At 44.7% G+C, this 20,746-nt stretch overlaps 1 protein-coding gene across 5 annotated transcripts in view; it reads right to left on the reverse strand.

Annotated features, from left to right (window-relative positions):
• Positions 1-17,998, reverse strand: part of ZCCHC8 (zinc finger CCHC-type containing 8) — a 33,916-nt gene extending 15,918 nt beyond the window's left edge. For 3 of the 5 annotated variants that reach the window (XM_025403165.1, XM_025403167.1, XM_025403164.1), the window contains exons 1-5: positions 17,566-17,998; positions 15,808-15,850; positions 8,105-8,179; positions 5,512-5,617; positions 4,138-4,215 (exon numbers count right to left, since the gene is read on the reverse strand). In XM_025403165.1, coding sequence (XP_025258950.1) covers positions 4,138-4,215; positions 5,512-5,617; positions 8,105-8,179; positions 15,808-15,850; positions 17,566-17,764 — 501 coding nt within the window. In that variant the 5' untranslated portion in view covers positions 17,765-17,998. Of the gene's footprint in view, positions 1-4,137; positions 4,216-5,511; positions 5,618-8,104; positions 8,180-15,807; positions 15,851-16,921 lie in introns of all 5 variants that reach the window. The other 2 variants (XM_025403168.1, XM_025403166.1) reach the window with 2 other exon arrangements.
• Positions 17,999-20,746: the final 2,748 nt, after the last annotated feature.

Here is a 20,746-nt window from a genome sequence, read left to right on the forward strand (position 1 = left end):
GAGGCGGGTGGATCACGAAGTCAGGAGTTTGAGACCAGCCTGACCAACATGGTGAAACCCCGTCTCTATTAAAAATACAAAAATCAGCCAGGTGTGGTGGTGCGACCCTGTAATCCCAGCTACTCAGGAGGCTGAGGCAGGAGAATCGCTTGAATCCGCGAGGCGGAGGTTGCAGTGAGCAGAGATTGTGCCACGGCACTCCAGCCTGGGTGACAGAGCGAGACTCTGTCTCAAAATAAAAAAAAAAAGTCAATTCATATCATGTCACATTTCTACTTAAAACCCTCCATCGCTTCTCATCTTACAGTAAAATCTAAAGTCCTCATTACAGCCTATTGGACAACCTACAGATTCAGACCATGTGCTCCAGACTCCAAGGGCCTGGTTTTTTTTTTTTTTTTGAGAGAGTCTCACTTTGTTGCCCAGGCTGGAGTGCAGTGGCATGATCTCGGCTCACTGCAACCTCCGTCTCCCGGGTTCAAGCGATTCTCCGGCCTCAGTCCCCTGAGTAGCTGGGATTATAGGCTTCAGTCACCATACCCAGCTAATTTATGTATTTTTAGAAGAGATGAGGTTTTGCCATGTTGGCCAGGCTGGTCTCGAACTCCTGACCTCAGGTGATCCGCCTGCCTTGGCCTCCCAAAGTGCTGGGATTACAGATGTGAGCCACTGTGCCAGGCCACGGGCCTGATTTTAAGCCCTGCCCTGGCTTTGCCACTCACTAACCCACTGGCGAGTTACTTAGCTTTCCATCTCTGTTTCCTCATCTGTACAACTGAAGCCTAAGAGCACCTTCACGAGTAATACCTGCAGTAAGCTTAGAACTTACATGCCAGGTAGCGCTCCTGCCTTGGGCTTTCTATTATGCTTCCTACGGCCTGGAGTGCCCCATGCAAACCACAGCCTCCACTCACTTCCTCAATTCATCCAAGGTTCAGCTCTGAGAGGCTGTCAGTCACTATGCAAACCACCTACTCCACAGCTACTCTCTGCTTTCTCTGCTTCATTTTTCTTCAGGACGCTACCTTCCCCGACTAGAACGTAATTTGATGAGAGCCAGGACTTTGCCCTTCTTTTCACTGCTGTCTCCCTGGAACCCAGAAGGATCCCTGGGACAAAGCGGCATTCACTAAATATTTTCGTATTTGTTAAAGGTTTAAATTAATAAATAAAGAAAATTCCCAGTTTCTAGGCAAGTGCCACTTTTTTTTTTTTTGAGACAGAGTCTTGCTCTGTCGCCCAGGCGGGAGTGCAGTGGCACGATCTTGGCTCACTGCAAGCTCCTCCTCCCTGGTTCACGCCATTCTCCTGCCTCAGCCTCCCAAGTAGCTGGGACTACAGGCGCCTGCCAGGACGCCCGGCTGATTTTTTGTATTTTTAGTAGAGATGGGGTTTCACCGTGTTAGCCAGGATGTTCTCGATCTCCTGACCTCGTGATCCGCCCGCCTCAGCCTCCCAAAGTGCTGGGATTACAGGCGTGAGCCACCGCGCCTGGCCGCAAGTGCCACTTTCAATCCCAGAATCTCGGGGTCAGAAGGAAAATGAAACACTACCTCATTCAAATTCAGAAATTTTTCTTTAAAGTGCCCTGATAACATCTCAGTCCCTATTTGACTCCAGTAATACTGAATTCACTTTTATAAATGAGAAGTGCCATTTCACTTGTTTTTTTTTTCTTTTGAATGCCAGGTCATATCATTTTTCACATCTCTGATAGAAATTTGAACTTTCTTTCTTTTTTTTTTTTTTTTGAGACGGAGTCTCGCTCTGTCGCCCAGGCTGGAGTGCAGTGGCGCGATCTCGGCTCACTGCAAGCTCCGCCTCCCGGGCTTACGCCATTCTCCTGCCTCAGCCTCCCGAGTAGCTGGGACTACAGGCGCCCGCCACCTCGCCCGGCTAGTTTTTTGCATTTTTTTTAAGTAGAGACGGGGTTTCACCGTGTTCGCCAGGATGGTCTCGATCTCCTGACCTCGTGATCCGCCCGTCTCGGCCTCCCAAAGTGCTGGGACTACAGGCTTGAGCCACCGCGCCCGGCCAGAAATTTGAACTTTCTAAGCGCTGAGTTGAAATGTACCTTCTTGTAGTCAATTCAATCACTGGTCTTAATTCTGCCACTTGGCACTTTAAAGGGTGATTTAAAGTAACTTTTACTCTTTTACAAACAACAGCCTTTATCCTATTCGTAGAGACGGGACATCCTTTGTAAATTTTCCTTTCAATAAAGTTTGTGGGCTCTTTGTCATCCCAGTAGGCCTGTATCTCTTTCTTTTATATACAGATATATATCTATAGATACATATATATATATATTTTGTTTGTTTTCTGAGACAGGGTCTTGCTCTGTCACCTAGACTGGAGTGCAGTGGCACAATCATGGGTTACTGCAGCCTTGACCTCAAGCAATCCTCCCACTTGAGCCTCCTGAGTGGCTGGGACTACAGGTCCATGCCACCACACTTGGCTAATTTTTTTTTTTGAGACTGAGTCTCACTCTGTCATCCAGGCTGGAGTGCAGCGGCAAATCTTGGCTCACTGCAGCTTCAGTCTCTTGGGTTCAAAGCAATTTTCATGACTCAGCCTCCCGAATAGCTGGGACTACAGGTGTGTGCCACCACATCTGGCTAATTTTTGTATTTTCAGTAGAGACAAGGTTTCTCTATGACAGCCAGGCTGGTCTCGAACTCCTGACCTCAAGTGATCCATCGGCCTCAGCCTCCCAAAGTCCTGGGATTACAGGTGTGAGCCACTTCGCCCAGCCACACTTAGCTAATTTCTTTTTCTTTTTTTTTTTTTTGAGACGGAGTCTCGCTCTGTCTCCCAGGCTGGAGTGCAGTGGCCGGATCTCAGCTCACTGCAAGCTCCACCTCCCGGGTTTACGCCATTCTCCTGCCTCAGCCTCCCGACTAGCTGGGACTACAGGCGCCCGCCACCTCGCCCAGCTAGTTTTTTGTATTTTTTTAGTAGAGATGGGGTTTCACTGTGTTAGCCAGGATGGTCTCGATCTCCCGACCTCGTGATCCGCTCATCTCGGCCTCCCAAAGTGCAGGGATTACAGGCTTGAGCCACCGTGCTCGGCCCACACTTAGCTAATTTCTTAAGAATTTTTCGTAGAGATGAGTTCTGGCTATGTTGCCCAGGCTTGTCTGGAACTCCTAGACTCAAGTAATCCTCCAACCTTGGCCTCCCAGAACACTGGGGATTACAGGTGTGAGCCACTGCACCCAGCCTAAAATTGTGGTATACTAATATGGGATCATACTACATAAACATGAAAAACAGTTTTCCTTCAATATTATATAATCCACTGTTACATTACCTTTTGAAATACTATATGCTGCGCTGGGCACGGTGGCTCACGTCTGTAATCCCAACACTTTGGTAGGCCAAGGTGGGCGGATCACAAGGTCAGGAGTTTGAGACTAGCCTGACCAACATGGTGAAACCCAGTCCCTACTAAAAATACAAAAATTAGCTGGGCGCCTGTAATCCCAGCTACTCGAGAGGCTGAGGCAGGAGAATTGCTTGAACCCGGGAGGCAGAGGTTGCAGTGAGCTGAGATTGTGCCATTGCACTCCAGCCTGGGCGACAGGGTGAGACTCCGTCTCAAAAAAAAAAAAAAAAAAAAAAAAAAAATAAGCTGCAAAATCATACTACTACATTGTATTAACACTAATGAATTTTGCATAGGTATTGAAAGGCTGGCTGTAGCCTAAATGTAGGTCATCCCTGTTAACTTCTATTTTTCACCTACCATTTGAGACTGTCAATACTTTAAATTCCAAATTTGCCATCTGTTATATTAGCTATCTATCCCTCTCAGCTTTAGCCATGTATAAGTTCAACAAGCATGCTTTCTATATCTTCATCCAAGTTCTTGAATAAACAAAGTGGTTGGTCAATACAAAAACAAAGTTCTCCAAAGTATGTTTACTGTGCCCCAGGTCACAAAGCAATTATTATTAAAAAGCAAACTGTAATATTTAGAGGCTAAAGTCCAAACTGCTATTTACCACAAAAAGATGCTGTTATTAAGTGAAGACATATGACTATACTACTTTATCTTTTAAACACCACCCAATTGACATAGGATAGGAAACACCTACTGGCAGATTTCAAAACTGAAATGTCCAAACTTACACTGAAAGCTTCCTTGCTGTTCTTAATGGCACAGGACTCGTCCACTTTGTGGTCCTCCTCTAGCACAATACTGGATGGCTAATACAAAGAAAAACACACATTACAATGGGTAACCAATTTTTAACAAGTTTAAATGGAAGTTAGTAAGTTTAGAAATTAAGCTAAGAATGTTTATGAACGACATTTCATGTGGGAGAATGGAAGATGTAAAAGGAGAGCTTCTTCTGAAGCATTAGCATGCACTATGACTTTTTTTTTACCAATATTAATTATGCCACTTTCAACACTTAAACTGGCAAGGCAGATAACCAGAAAGATTAAAAATACCTAAGTTTTTTTATTTTTATTTTTTTGAGACGGAGTCTTGCTCTGTCGCCCAGGCTGGAGTGCAGTGGCCGGATCTCGGCTCACTGCAAGCTCCGCCTCCTGGGTTCACGACATTCTCCTGCCTCAGCCTCCCAAGTAGCTGGGACTACAGGCGCCCGCCACCTCGCCTGGCTAGTTTTTTATATTTTTTAGTAGAGACGGGGTTTAACCGGGTTAGCCAGGATGTTCTCGATCTCCTGACCTCGTGATCCGCCCGTCTCGGCCTCCCAAAGTGCTGGGATTACAGGCTTGAGCCACCGTGCCTGGCCAAAAAAATACATAGTTTTACATTACTGGTCAATACTGATAATATAACCCTCACAGACCTCAAGCCACTACAAAAGTTTCCTTGAATCAAAAATAATATTCAGTATGGTTTTTATTGTTAAATGTATTTTGTTTGAAGAATCTTTAAAAATTGTATAGAGTACATAAAAACCAAAGGCGATAAAAAACACAATCAATCAGAACACTCTGTTCTCCAAAGCCTGAGGATAAACAGCTAAAATTCCTTATTTGAGAAATTCTATTTACCTTAATTTTTAATTAAAAAAAAAAGATTCAGATATCATAACTCTCTTTTTTTTTTAAACATAAATGCATGATCCAATATTCACATTGTAAAACTTCTTAGATTTCTTTGGGCACACAATTGATTTTCTAAAAACAAGTAGTGGGAAAAAAAGGACAGCCCACAAGCTGGTTGGTTTTAGATAAAAGGAATCCATCTTTTGTAAACCCCAGAAACTTAGATTTTTGTCTGGCCTAAAATTAATTTTCTGCCCAAAACCACACGTCCAAGTTAGGCAATGTAAAAAGTCTGAGCCACAATCTAATAGAACGCCGTGTGGCTAAACCAGTCAGGCTTCAGAAAAGCAAGCCAGTGGAAGGAGAGGTGCTGAATGGTGTTAATCATTTTGGCTTTGATTCAAGAGGATCCTTGTGGCCCAATAATTCGCAGTGAAACGCATAACCTACTAATCTTAAAGTCTCTTAAATTTGAAATACCTGGGGCAAAAGATTAAAGGCAGTCTTTTCCACATCATTTTTCTGCTGTTCCTCAAATCTTTTTACTAAATTTGATACAAATTCCTCTATTTCTTGATGATATTGCCTGTGTAAGAGGACAAAATGGTCAGAACCCAGACAGAGTAAAACATTCAATAGACTGAAGTCTTACACATTACTGTAAGATGTCAAATGTGAATGTTGGGTTTTTTTTTTTTTTTTTTTTTTTTGAGACCAAGTCTCGCTCTGTTGCCCAGGCTGGAGTGCAGTGGCCGGATCTCGACTCACTGCAAGCTCCGCCTCCCGGGTTCACGCCATTCTCCTGCCTCAGCCTCCCGAGTAGCTGGGACTACAGGCGCCCGCCACCTCGCCCGGCTAGTTTTTTGTATTTTTTAGTAGAGATGGGGTTTCACCGTTTTAGCCAGGATGGTCTCGATCTCCTGACCTCGTGATCCGCCAGTCTCGGCCTCCCAAAGTGCTGGGATTACAGGCGTGAGCCACTGCGCCCAGCTAATGTTGTTGTTTTTCAGAAGTTTAACAAATCACCGACTCTCTGTAATACTCAGGAACATATTCCTTAAGATAAATTACATATTGTTACCAAGTTAATAAAATAATTATGATAAAGTAACACAGTGATTGGCATAACTGCCAATCAGCTGTGCAAAGAATACACGGATTTGATTTATAAATTCTGTGTACTTAATTTTTTAAATAGATACTACAAGTAAATGGTTCAAAATCCAAGAGAAGTAAAATGGTTACATAATGAAAAGCTCCCTTCCTACCCTGTCTCCTGGCCATCTATTTCTGCAACGCAAAGATAGTCAATATATATTCAGGTCTTCCACATCCTCCTCCCAGAGATTCTTTATACATACATAAGGAAACACCAACATAAATATGAAACTGGAAAAGATAAAATCAAAATGCAAAGCAAGAAAAAATACTGAGGTCTACTTTCCCCAGCCCTCCAGGTCAAGAACCAAGCTCATCATATATTCTGTAGTGCTCAGTTCAGGAGGTGTCGAAGGAGCCCAAGTCTTTTACGATGTAATCGGGGAGCCATAATGTCTCAGACTCAGTTTCCTTTTCACAGACTTGATGATCTTTTAGGTATCTTGTAGCTCTGACATTTTAAGATTTCTGCAGGTGGATCACTTGAGGTCAGGAGTTCAAGACCAGCCTGGCCAACATGGTGAAACCCTGTCTCTATTAAAAATACAAAAATTAGCTGGGCCTGGTGGCGGGCGCCTGTAATCCCAGCTACTTGGGAGGCTGAGGCAGGAGAACTGCTTGAACCCAGTGGGTGGAGGTTGCAGTGAGCCAAGATCATGCTAGCCTGAGCAAAAAGAGGGAAACTCCATCACAAAAAAAAAAGAAAAAAAAAAAGAAAAGAAAAAAGAAAAGCCGGGTGCGGTGGCTCACATCTGTAATCCCAGCACTTTGGGGGCCAAGATGGGTGGACCACCTGAGGTTGGGAGATTGAGACCAGCCTGACCAACATGGAGAAACCTCATCTCTACTAAAAATACAAAATTAGCCAGGTGTAGTGGCATATGCCTATAATCCCAGCTACTTGGGAGACTGCGACAGGATAATCACTTCAACCTGGGAGGTGGAGGTTGTGGTGAGCTGAGATTGCGCCACTGCACTCAAGCCTGAGCAATAAGACCAGAACTCCATCTCAAAAAAAAAAAAAGAAAAAAAAGATTTCTGCAGGTTAAACACTAGGTGAATGGTGCAGAAATGAGACCGTCATGAGCTAGAGGGTTACTGATTCTAACCTGGGCATGGGAGGGACAATAGTGCTACAGCCCAGTCGTGCCCAGCACCTTGCTGCTGTATTTAGCATCCAGCTTCCCCACCTCAGAGCCTTGGGTTCCACTTCTGCTGAGATAGAGTAGGTTATGGACCTGGCATTGTTCCTTCTATCTTCTTGACCTTGGTCAGCATTAAGAAGACAACAATATGACTAAGTGACTTTCGAGGGAGCAAGGAACTATGTGAAATGTCTATGACCATGCTCTGCAGAAGGGACAGAGCAAACCATTTTAGAACACTCTCAGCAAGCACTGCAGGAATGCACAGAGTCACCCGAAACCCTGATGCTAATGGTTTGCAAAGTCTTATTTTGCTGTTAAAAGAAATAATCAAGTGAGTAGGCTTTGAAGATGGCCAACATGGAAAACTCAGTTACCTGATTCAGAAAGAGAAATAGTGAACGTCATTGTTATTGTTACAATGATAGTGATGATTTTTATTAGAAGCCATTTATTGAGCTCTTAGAGGTGCTCATGTAGCTACCTCACAGGTAGTTACTATGACTATCCTGTTTTCCAGTGAAGTAACGGATGATGTAGCAAAGATCTGTGACCTTACCAGGTTCACAGACATAGAAAGTAAGAGTCCAGATATTCAGGTCACTGTGACCCCAATGTCCTTGCTCTTAATCATGATTCCTTACGCTTTAACTCCAGGGTCATTTCAAGTAAAATAATAAAAATGATATAAGTACAAATGAAAACGGCATATTTATAAAGTTGTTCCATAAACACATTATTATTTTTAGGAGACGGAAAAAATTACTTACTTTGAAATAGCATTGTTCATGAATAGAATCTGTAATATAGGTCCATCTAACTTAGTATCGTTCACCAATATTCCACTAAAACAGAAGTTAGAACATATTCTTAGAAGACATTTAAGTAAAACTTGCATACATATATACAAACGCATAACTTTTATACATTTTTTATTTATTTATTTATTATTATCATCATACTTTAAGTTCTAGGGTACATGTGCATAACGTGCAGGTTTGTTACATATGTGCACTTTTTTTTTTTTGAGACGGAGTCTCGCCTGTCACCCAGGCTGGAGTGCAGTGGTGCAATCTGGGCTCACTGCAAGCTCCGCCTCCCGGGTTCACGCCAATCTCCTGTCTCAGCCTCCTGAGTAGTTGGGACTACAGGCACCCGCCACCTCGCCCGGCTAGTTTTTTGTATTTTTTTTTTTAGTAGAGAGGGGGTTTCACCGTGTTAGCCAGGATGGTCTCGATCTCCTGACCTCGTGATCCGCCCGTCTTGGCCTCCCAAAGTGCAGGGATTACAGGCTTGAGCCACTGCACGCGGCCACATATGTATACTTGTGCCATGTTGGTGTGCTGCACCCATCAACTCGTCAGCACCCATCAACTCGTCATTTACATCAGGTATAACTCCCAATGCAATCCCTCCCCGCTCCCCACGTTTTTTTTTTTTCTTTTTTGAGACAGGTTCTCACTCTGTCGCTCATGCTGCGGTGCAGTGGCGAGATCTTGGATCACTGCAATCTCTGCCTACCGGGATCAAGCAATCCCACCTCACCTTCCCAAGTAGCTGGGACCACAGGTGTAGAACACCATGTCTAGCAAATTTTTGTATGTTTTATGGAGACAGGGTTTTGCCATGTTGGCCAGGCTGGTCTTGAACTCCTGAGCTCAAGGGATCCACCTGCCTCGCCCTCCCCAAGTGCTGGGATTACAGCTGTGAACCATCTCACCAGCCTTAAAATTCTTAAGTACCAAAGATCATATAGTATTTTACACATACTGCAGTTTTCGCAAGAAAATTATACATTTTCACCAATTCTATCTACTTTAATAATTTTATACAGAGGCATCACTTAACTTTTTTTTAAGTGTTTAACAACAAATTAAGAACTGCAGTTAATCTTTCAGTTTTCAACCAAACAGTTTGTCTAATGGTTAGCTTCCTTACAAATTAGGGGGAGGGAAGGAAGGACTAGGTAAACAAGTAAACGAGCAGGTTACAAGAATATACTTCCTTTTTTTTTGGGGTTGGGGGATAGAGTCTCGTTCTGTTGCCCAGGCTGGATTGCAGTGGGGCGATCTCAGCTCACTGCAGCCTCTGCCTCCCAGGTTCAAGCAATTCTCCTGCCTCAGCCTCCTGAGTAGCTGGGATTTTAGGCGAGTGCCACCACACCCAGCTTAATTTGGTATTTTTATTTTTATTTTATTTATTTATTTATTTTTGAGATGGAGTCTCACTCTGTCGCCCAGGCTGGAGTGCAGTGGTGCGATCTCAGCTCACTGCAAGCTCTGCCTCCCGGGTTCACACCATTCTCCTCCCTCAGCCTCCTGAGTAGCTGGGACTACAGGCGCCTGCCACCACACCCAGCTAATTTTTTTGTATTTTTAGTAGAGACGAGGTTTCACTGTGTTAGCCAGGATGGTTTCTATCTCCTGACCTCATGATCTGCCCGTCTCGGCCTCCCAAAGTGCTGGGATTACAGGCGTGAGCCACCACGCCTGGCCCAATTTTTGTATTTTTAGTAGAGACGGGGTTTCACCATGTTGGCCAGGCTGGTCTCGAACTCCTGACCTAGTGATCCGCCTGCCTCAGTCTCCCAAAGTGCTGTGATTACAGGTGTGAGTCATCATGCCTGGCCAAGAATATACTTCTTTTTTCTTTTTTTTTTTTTTTTTTTGAGACTGAGTCTGGCTCTGTCGCCCAGGCTGGAGTGCAGTGGCCGGATCTCAGCTCACTGCAAGCTCCGCCTCCCGGGTTCACGCCATTCTCCTGCCTCAGCCTCCCGAGTAGCTGGGACCACAGGCGCCCGCCACCTCGCCCGGCTAGTTTTTTGTATTTTTTAGTAGAGACGGGGTTTCACCGTGTTAGCCAGGATGGTCTCGATCTCCTGACCTTGTGATCCGCCCGTCTCAGCCTCCCAAAGTGCTGGGATTACAGGCTTGAGCCACCGCGCCCGGCATATACTTCTTTTTTCTTTCTTTTTTTTTTGTTTGAGACAGAATCCCGCTTTGTTGCCCAGGCTGGAGTGCAGTGGCGAGATCTCAGCTCACTGCAACCTCCACATCCCAGGTTCAAGCAATTCTCCTGTCTCAGCCTCCTTAGTAGCTGGGATTATAGGCATGTGCCACCACATCTGACTAATTTTTGTATTTTTAGTACAGATGGGGTTTCATCATGTTGGCCATGCTGGTCTCAAACTCCTGACTTCAGGTGATCTGCCGGCCTTGGCCTCCCAAAGACCTTGGGCTACAGAAGTGAGCCACCGTGCCTGGTATATTTCTTTCTTTCTTTTTTTTTGAGATAGAGTCTTGCTCTCTCGCCCAGGCTGGAGTGCAGTGGCTCGATCTCGGCTCACTGCAAGCTCTGCCTCCTGGGTTCATGCTATTCTCCTGCCTCAGCTTCCCGAGTAGCTGGGACTACAGGCGCCCGTGACCATGCTTGGCTAATTTTTTTGTATTTTTAGTACAGGCGAGATTTCACGATGTTAGCTAGGATGGTCTCGATCTCCTGACCTCGTGATCTGCCCGCCTTGGCCTCCCAAAGTGCTAGGATTACAGGCGTGAGCCACCGTGCCCGGCCTGTGCCTGGTGTATTTCTAAAGGAATCTAAATGAATGTGGCTTGGAAGTATATACGAAAGAACACTTTATAAATAGATAGACTCTTGGAGGGCAAAGCATATTGTACTAAATATCTCAAATCCAAGATTCTAAAGAAGAGATATAAAAAAAGTATACTATTCCTGGATTTGACTTTCAAATACTACAAAAAACAGAACTAGAATGTAGCCTAAAAACCTGTAATATATCCCATGGGTAACCTGGGGCCAGATAAATGTCTGATTCTTCCTCTTCTCACCTGCCTCATATTCCTTTACCTGTATAGCATGTGAAATAAATGTCTCTATTTGGAATTGTCCATATCAAGTAAAGAAATAAAATAAGAGGCTGGGTGCAGTGGCTCATGCCTGCAATCCCAGCACTTTGGGAGGCAGAGGAGGATAGATCATGAGGTCAGGAGTTCGAGACCGGCCTGGCCAACATGGTGAAACCCTGTCTCCACTAAGAAAAAAAAAAATACAAAAATAAGCCATGCATGGTGGCACATGCCTGTAAACTCAGTAACTCAGGAGGCTGAGGCTGCACTCCAGCCTGGGTGACAGAGCAAGATGCCTGGCCAACCAGGGATGTTTTTAAAAGTCACATGCAGCTGTATGGTTCCTAAATTGAGTCCAGTTTGATAAACCAGCTATAAATATACTCACAGTTGGAGAAATTTGAATATGGTAGGGACATGATTAAGGAAGTCATGCCAGTTATTAGGTGTGATAATTGAGTGGTGGTTATGCATGAAAAAGTCTCTATTTTTAAAAATACACATTGAAATATTTGGGCTGAAATGTGTATGCGATTAGAAGAAGGCAATATGGTAAAAATATTAAATGTTAAATTAAGTGAGGAAAATATGGGTGTTAACCATACTGTTCTTTTCATTTCTTGTATATTTTCACAATAAAAGTAAAAGAAGGCCGGGCGAAGTGGCTCATGCCTGTAATCCTAGCACCTTGGGAGGCTGAGGATGGCAGATCACCTGAAATCAGAAGTTGGAGACCAGCCTGGCCAACATGGTGAAACCCCGTCTCTACCAAAAAACAGAAAAATTATCCGGGTGTGGTGGCACACACCTGTAGCCCCAGCTACTCGGGAGGTGTAGGTGAAAGAATGGCTTGAACCCAGAAGTCAAAGGCTGCAGTGAGTCAAAATCATGCCGTAGCACTCACGCCTGGGCAACAGAGTGACACTCTGGCTCTGTCTCAAAAACAAACAGAAAGTAAAACAAACAAACAAACCCCAACAAAATGTTTATTAATTAAATAAAGAGGAGAGGGCTGGGCACGATGGCTCATGCCTGTAATCCCAGCACTTTGGGAGGCCGAGGCGGGTGGATCATGAGGTCAGGAGTTTGAGACCAGCCTGACCAACATGGTGAAAAACTGTCTCTACTAAAAATACAAAAATTTTTATTTTTAGGTGGTGTGCACCTGTAATCCCAGCTACTCAGGAGGTTGAGGCAGGAAAATCACTTGAACCTGGGAGGCAGAGGTTGCAGTGAGGCGAGATCACACAACTGCACTACAGCCTGGGCGACAGAGTGAGACTCCATCTCAAAAAAAAAAAAAAGAGGAGAAACAGACTAAGCCCAGTGTAACCCCAGGACTTTGGGAGGCCGAGGCAGGAGGATCACTTGAGCCTAGGAGTTTGAAACCAGTCTGGCAATTTGGCAAAACCCCATCTCTAAGCTAAATACAAAAGTTAGCCAGGTGTGATGGCATGTTCCTATGGACCCAGCTACTCAGGAGGCTGAGATGAGAGGATCACTTGAGCCTGGGAGGATGAGGCTGCAGTGAGCAGTAACTGCGTGACTACACTCCAGCCTAGATGACAGAGTGAGAAATTGTCTCGAAAAAAAACAAAAACAAAACAAACAAACAAAAAAAACAAAAAACCAGGAGACACTTCTGATTATAACAGTTTCAAAAATAAGGACTAAATCAAGAGACATGAGAGTACAAATTTTAACTAAATAATTTCATTTGTCCTTTTTCCTTGGTTTTCTGTACAACACTTTATCAGCCTGACAATATGGAGGGCACTAATTCTAAGAAAATACTAATTTATTTCTTTTTCATGATGCTAATCCTTTGTGCTTATAAACTGGTAAAGCCTATATATGATGCGGTAATCATTTGAACTCAGATAAAAATCACCCAATTTAAGATAAATATTAAATGTTTAAATGATTGACTCCATTAGAAAATGTATACTTATCTAAATAAAATATCTTACATAAAAATTACGACTTTTATGAGGAATCCTAGTTATATTTAATATACTTAAAACCTAATCAAAAATCAGTTTATTTTATTAAGCCTCCCAAGTAGCTGAGACTACAGGCACATGCCACCACATCCAGTTAATTTTTAAAAAATTTTTTGTAGAGATAGGGTCTCACCATGTTGTCCAGACTGGTCTCCCACTTCTGGTCTCAAGCAATGCTCCCAACGTGCTGAGATTACAGGTGTGAACTATTGTGCCCAGCCAAAAATGAGTTTAGATACACAAAGTGAGCTCACATAGAGAAAGGACGATGAGATATAAGGAAGATAATTTGAAATATTGGCCGGGTGGGTGGCTCACACCTGTAATCCCAGCATTTCAGGAGGCCGAGGCAGGCAGATCATGAGGTCAGGAGATCAAGACCATCCTGGCCAACACGATGAAACCTCATCTCTACTAAAAATACAAAAAAATTAGCCGGGCGTGGTGGCAGGCACCTGTAGTCCAGTTACTCAGGAGGCTGAGGCAGGAGAAAGGAGAATTGCTTGAACCCAGGAGGCAGAGGTTGCAATGAGCCGAGATCACGCCACTGCACTCCAGCCTACGTGACAGAGCGAGACTCTGTCTCAAAAAAAAAAAAAAAAAAATCTGAAATATTTCTAAATTCTAAAATTTAAACTTGTAGTCACCACTGCAGCCAGTTATTCCCACTGGTGCCAGGGACTAAAAAGTACATGTGAGGCTGGGCACAGTGGCTCACGCCTGTAATCCCAGCACTTTGGGAGGTTGAGGTGGGCAGATCACTTGAGGCCAGGAATTCGAGACCAGCCTGGCCAACATAGTGAAACCCCATCTCTACTAAAAATATAAAAATTAGCTGAGTGTGGTGGTGGGCACCTGTAATCCCAGCTACTTGGGAGGCTGAGGCAGGAGAATTGCTTGAACCCAGGAGGTGGAGGTTGCTGTGAGCTGAGATAGTACCACCGCACTCCAGCCTGGGGAATAGAGTGAGACTCTGTCTCAAAAAAATTAAAAATAAATAAAAATAAATAACAAAGCGCATGTGAACTTATATCATGGCACCTCCAAATTCTGAAAGCTTGAAAATACCATTTCTCATAATCTGTACTTTAACAAATACTTTAGATTTAGTGACCGTTAAATAAATTTATATTTTGAGATACCAGCGTTTAATATTTTTGTTAAAGTTAGGTGCCTAGGCTGGGCATGGTGGCTCATGCCTGTAATTATAGCACTTTGGGAGGCCTAGGCAGAAGGATCACTTGAGGCCAGGAATTTGAGCTTGAGCAACAAAGCAAGACCCTGACTCTATTAGAAAAAAAAAAAAAAAGCTGGGCGTGGTGGTGTCTGCCTGTAGTCCTAGCTATTCGGGAGGCTGAGGCAGGAGGATCAAGGCTTCAGTGAGCTATAATTGCAACACTGTACACCAGCCTGAGTGATACAGCTAGATGTTGTCTCAAACAAAAACAAAAACATGACCAGGCGCGTGCAGTGGCTCACACCTGTAATCCCAGTACTTTGGGAGGCCAAGGCGGGCGGATCACGAGGTCAGGAGATCAAGACCATCCTGGCTAACACGGTGAAACTCCGTCTCTACTGAAAATACAAAAAAATTAGCCGGGCGTGGTGGGGGTGCCTGTAGTCCTAGCTACTTGGGAGGCTGAGGCAGGAGAATGGCGTGAACCCAGGAGGCAGAGCTTGCAGTGAGCCGAGATTGTGTCACTGCACTCCAGCCTGGGCGACAGAGCGAGACTCCGTCTCAAAAACAAAACGAAAACAAAAACAAACAAACAAAAAAACATAAAATCAGATGCCTAAATGCAAATCTACACACTGTATCTTTTTCAAAGGCACATTACTTTTTCTTCTAAAATGCTGATTCTTGCATTGTTTCTATTTATGAACACATTTTAACTATGTAAATAAATCTTCAGCTAGAGTAATACTGTAATCTTTTTTTTTTTTTTTTTCAGAGGGAGTTTCGCTCTTGTCACTCTCAGCTCACTGCAACCTCTACCTCCCGGGTTCAAGTGATTCTCCTGCCTCAGCCTCCCAAGTAGCTGGGATTACAGGCGCCCACGACCATGCCCAGCTTATTTTTGTATTTTTAGTAGAGACAGGGTTTCACCACATTACCCAGGTTGGTCTCGAACTGACCTCAAGTGATCCGCCCACCTTGGCCTCCCAAAGTGCTGGGATTATAGGCGTGAGCCACTGCACCTGGCCCACAATACTATAATTTTTTTTTAGGTGCTGGAATTACAGGCATGAGCCACCAGACCCAGCCAATATTGTAATTTTAATTCTAACTTTGTAGAAATGTTTGTTAAATAGGAATAGCTAGGTTAACAACTTGCGTATTCTGAACATTAAGTAAACATTTTCTGGATTTTGTTTCATAAATACTTTCACCCATTATTGAGCTTACAATTTTAATCCACTTATGAGAATTCAGACCTTATCCCCACAAATAAAGAACTATTACTTTGACTTCTTCAGAGTATGCTAAACAAATAAAAATGATACAAAAATCGCATACACTTTTTACAAAGAAATTGTGATTAAATATTAGTATCAGGATAAATAATAAGGGACAACTATGGATTAATTTCAAAAGTCTCATACCTTGGTCGAGTTAGAATGTTCAATTTTCGTTTAAGTTCTTGATGTTATTATTTGTTAAGGAAGATAAGCCCTCATTTAACAAGGCAGATCATAAAATTCAACTACTACTTCTGTAACTTTTGGTATCAGAATATTATAAAGATAAAAGACCCACGGATATTTTGAGGATGACACACTTATTGAGCTTCTATTTTGTTGCAGGGGTAGGGTTTTGAAACCCAAAATTAAAATACAGTTTTTATCCTTTCGAACATACATTCTAAGACACGATCCTGAAGTTCTACAGACTAACAAACCGAACCCAAAACATTATTAAATCATCAGTGTTCCTGTGAACAACCTTTCAACAACCACTATGTGATAAAGAGAATGCAGTATAACGAGCTGTTAACAACTTTAGAATGTGGAATAAATCTATGGATATCCACTGTAGAATCCTTTCAACTTTTCATTTTTTTTGAGACAGTGTCGCCCTGTCGCCCAGGCTCCAGTGCAATGGTGTGATCTCGGCTCACTGCAACCTTCGCTCCCAGGTTTAAGCGATTCTCCTGCCTCAGCCTCTCGAGTAGCAGGGATTACAGGCACGCACCACCACGCCCGGCTAATTTTTTGTATCTTTAGTAGAGGCAAGGTTTCACCATGTTAGCCAGGCTGGTCTCGAACTTCTGACCTTGTGATCAGCCCGCCTCGGCCTCCCAAAGTGCTGGGATTACAGGCGTGAGCCACCGTGCCCGGCTTCAATTTTTGTATTTCGAAAATTTTCCTCACAATGTGGAGGAAGATGACATTCTGAAAAAATAAATCGGGCTTCAAAAACCTCAAAAGCTGATATCCTGGCTGGGCGTGGTGGCGGGCGCCTGTAATCCCAGCTATTCGGGAGGCTGAGGCAGGAGAATCGCTTGAACCCGGGAGGCGGAGGTTGCAGTGAGCCGAGATCGTACCATTGCACTCCAGCCTGGGCGACATAGTGAGACCCCAGTCACCCATCCCGTCCCTCCAAAAAAGCTAACATACCAGTCACTTTCAGTTCTCCTTACAAATTTTAAAAGGAAAACTACCCGAACCAAAGTTATCTATCTACCTATAAAACTCCTAAGAACGTAAAAAAACATACTAGCAAATCAAGAAAAATCTGCAATCTTGTAACTCAAGTCTAACAGAAACTTCTTTGGCGCGTTTTCCCCAAGGTGCTGCAAAGCATCTTCAGCACAGAAGCGAGCTCCGACTGGAAGAACTCTATTAATCCCCAATTTTAATCAAGCAATTAACCAATTATCTCAGCACACGCGGATTCCTTGAGGTCCCCAACTCTGCATTCTGGGACCACTAGCGTTTGCCCCGGTATAAAAACTGATCCCGCGTCTAAGCAGCCGGTATTTCATCACCTACAACTATAACATGACGGCACAACTTGAGCGTGGCTGCAAAATATGAAACCTTATCACGACCTCAAAAAGAGGCGGGCAAGCAGGGGCCTGTGTACAATCTGTCAGGTGAGCAGCCTAAAATAACCCTAAACCCGGGTGGGAGGCAAGAGTGGGTCTGGTCAGGAGACGGCCTCCCTGAGGGGAAGAGGTCTGCGCCGAGGCGCCGGGGCAGCCTGCGCGCCCCAAACCCTAGACTCTCGGCCCGCCGGCGGGTGACAGAAATCACTTGGAATTCTGGCCCTCCTGGAATTTCCGCCCGCGCCCTCACCCTCGCCCGGCGCTGCCCCGGCCCCACGCCCGGGTGACAGGGCCCAGCGAGCGGGAAGGATATTCTCGGCGCGGAGCTGCTCGATGGTCTCCTCGCACTGCCGAAGCCGCTCCCGTAGCTCCGCGTCGCCGACCCCATTTTCGTCCTCCTCGTCGCCGTCCTCGTCCTTGAAGCGAGTGTGAACTGGCTTCAGAATCGACTCCTCTGGGTGGTCGAACGGCTCGAACAGCTCTAGATCGCCAAAATACACCTCCGCCGCCATTTTGGGCTGTGGAAAAGATTCGAGAAGAGGCGGAGCCGGCCACCAGGGCTGAGGGACGAAGGTTGGAAGGCGCCACCACTCTCCAGAGCTCTGGCCGCGCGGAGCCACCCGCTAGGGTTTTGTCCAGACGCAGGCCGCGAAAGCTGCACACGGGGCGGGGCCAATCGCTAGAGACTACAACTCCCAGAATGCAGCGGGGCCTATCGGGGCTAGCGATTGCCCGGAATATGGCATGCTGGGACGTGTGGTTTCTAAGCGACTGGCACTCATTGTCTGCATTGCATCCTGGGATTGGTGCTTTTTGAAACGCGAAGAAAGCTGGAGTAGGTCAGAATGCGCTAAAGCAATATGGGGCCAGGGGGCGGTGGTTCACGCCTGTAATCCCAACCATTTGGGAGGCCGAGGCGGGAGGATCACGTGAGCCCAGGAGTTGGAGACCACCCTGGGCAACAGAGCGAGACCCAGACACTACAAAAAATATAAAAATTAGCTGGGCGATTGTAGTCTCAGGTGCTCGGCAGGCTGAGGCGGGAGGGTCCCTTGAACCCAAGGGGTCGAGAATGCATTGAGCCCAGATGGCGCCATTGCACACCAGCTTGGGCGACAAAGCAAGACCCTGTCTCAAAAAGAAAAAGAAAAACAAAAACCAGTATGAGATGTTCCTATTAGGTAACTAAGGCTGAAAAATCAGAGCACGACGCATAGCTTCCTCACAGATTCTGGTGTGCATGCCACACCAGAGAATAAGGAACTCCATAGCCTGAAAGGGAACTGAATAAAAATAAATATACAAGAGAATAAGAAACTCCAGCTTTGCTACAGAGATTACTGTTGTAGATACAAGTTAGTTTATTGAGCTTGCTTCGTTTTAAATGTAAGATTAGCTAGATTCGACTATTTTAGTCTGTTGAGGCTTTCTGTGGTTTCTCTTGTTCAATCACTTGTTCATTCAATCATATTATTTATTTACACCTTCAATGGGCCAGGCACTTGTCTAGGACTTGAGTATGCAAGAGTAACCACAATAGAGTAATTCCTCCTCTCACAAAGGCTGTAGTCCACAAAAAGCAACAAAAACCCCATAATTATAAATGTTCTTGGGTCGAGATGGATGTTGATGGATATTCATCACATAAAGAAATGTGGGCCGGGCGTGGTGGCTCATATCTGTAATCCCAGCACTTTGGGAGGCCGAGGCAGGCGGATCACGAGGTCAGAAGCTCAAGACGAGCACGACGTCTCGAGACGACATAAAGAAACCCTGTCTCTACTAAAAATACAAAAATTAGTCAGGTGTAGTGGCGCACACCTGTAATCCCAGCTATTCAGAAAGCTGAGGCAGGAGAATCGCTTGAGCCCAGGAGGCAGAGGTTGCAGTGAGCCGAAATCGTGCCACTGCACTCCAGCCTGGGAGACAGAGCGAGACTCTGTCTCAAAAAATAAATGAAATAAGAAAAAAAGGTGAAAAACACAGGAAGTTATGAATATTTAACAAACACTCTAGTCTGTGGGAGTCAGTGAAGTGAGGAAGTGAGACTTTAAGGATGGGCAAAGTTAGGGGTGGGCACATGGGAGGATGGAAGGAAGAGTCTTAGGTATAAGAACCACCATGTTGAGTGAAAAGGGAGAGTGGAGCAAGATGAGGCTGGAACACTACTAGGGCAGTACTCAAAGGCCCTTAAGGAAGCCTCTCTCCATTCACAACATCGGGAAGTCATTTACACATTTTACATTTTTTTGTTGTGGACAACGGGATCTCCCTGTATTGCCCAGGCAGGTCTTGAACTTCTGAGCTAAAGCTATCCTCCTGCCTCTGCCTCCCTAAATACTGGGATTACAGGAATAAGCCACTATGACTGGCCATTTAAATTTTTTGAAATTTTACTGAGACACAGTCTGACTCTGTCACCCAGGCTGGTGTGCAGTGGCACGATCTTGGCTCACTGCAACCTCCACCTCCCAGGTTTACTTTCACTGAAAAATCCACGAGGCAAGGCGCAATGGCTCACGCCTGTAATCCCAGCACTTTAGGAGGCCCAGGCGGGCGGATCATGAGGTCAGGAGTTCAACACCAGCCTGGCCAACATGGTGTAACCTTGGAGTTCGAGACCAGCCTGGCTGACATGGTGAAACCCCGTCTCTACCAAAAATACAATTAGCCTGGCATGGTGGTGGGTGCCTGTAATCCCAATTACTCACGAGGCTGAGGCAGGAGAATCGCTTGAATCCAGGAGACAAAGGTTGCAGTGAGCCGGGATCACGCAACTGCACTCCAGCCTGGGCAACAGACTCTCAAAAAAAAAAAAAAAAAAAATTCTGCATCTAAGTGGACCCTGAAAGTTCAAACCCATGTTGTTCAAGGGACAACTGTAATTTCATCTTTTAATTATTTGCATTTGGCTACTCAAAAAAGAAACTGAAATAAAAGATTACTCTTAGGCCAGATACTGTGGCTTCACGCCTGAATCCCAGGTAGCACTTTGGGAGGCTGAGACGATGCAGATCATTTGAGGTCAAGAGTGGGAGACCAGCCTGGCCAACAGCTTGAGAACCCCATCTCTACAAAAATTATCCGGGTATGTTGTCATGGGCCTTTGGTGCCAGTTACTCAGGGGAATGAGGTGGGAAGATCACTTGGACCAATATACATAGACGCACATATGTATTTTATTGGACAGTGCTGTTCTAGATGAGCAAAGGACAGGCTGTAACACTCATTATGTATGGTCAGCTCCTAAAATAACTGTAGACACACAGGAAGCTTTTGTGTCCACACTGCCTTACAAGGTCATGAACATTTTTAATACTACTGATTTGAAAAGGCAGGCCTTAATTGAAAAATGTGATGATCACAAAATGAAGGATCCATAGTGTTGTTTCCTTAGAAGGCTTAGATTTGTCGCTGAAACACGGTGAAAAGCTATTTTCCCATAGAATTACTGTGCTCTGGGAAAACGAAAGGTTTATTAAAATATATTAAAA

This window comes from Theropithecus gelada, chromosome 11 (genome assembly GCF_003255815.1).
Source record: "Theropithecus gelada isolate Dixy chromosome 11, Tgel_1.0, whole genome shotgun sequence".
Classification (NCBI taxonomy): Eukaryota; Metazoa; Chordata; class Mammalia; order Primates; family Cercopithecidae; genus Theropithecus; species Theropithecus gelada.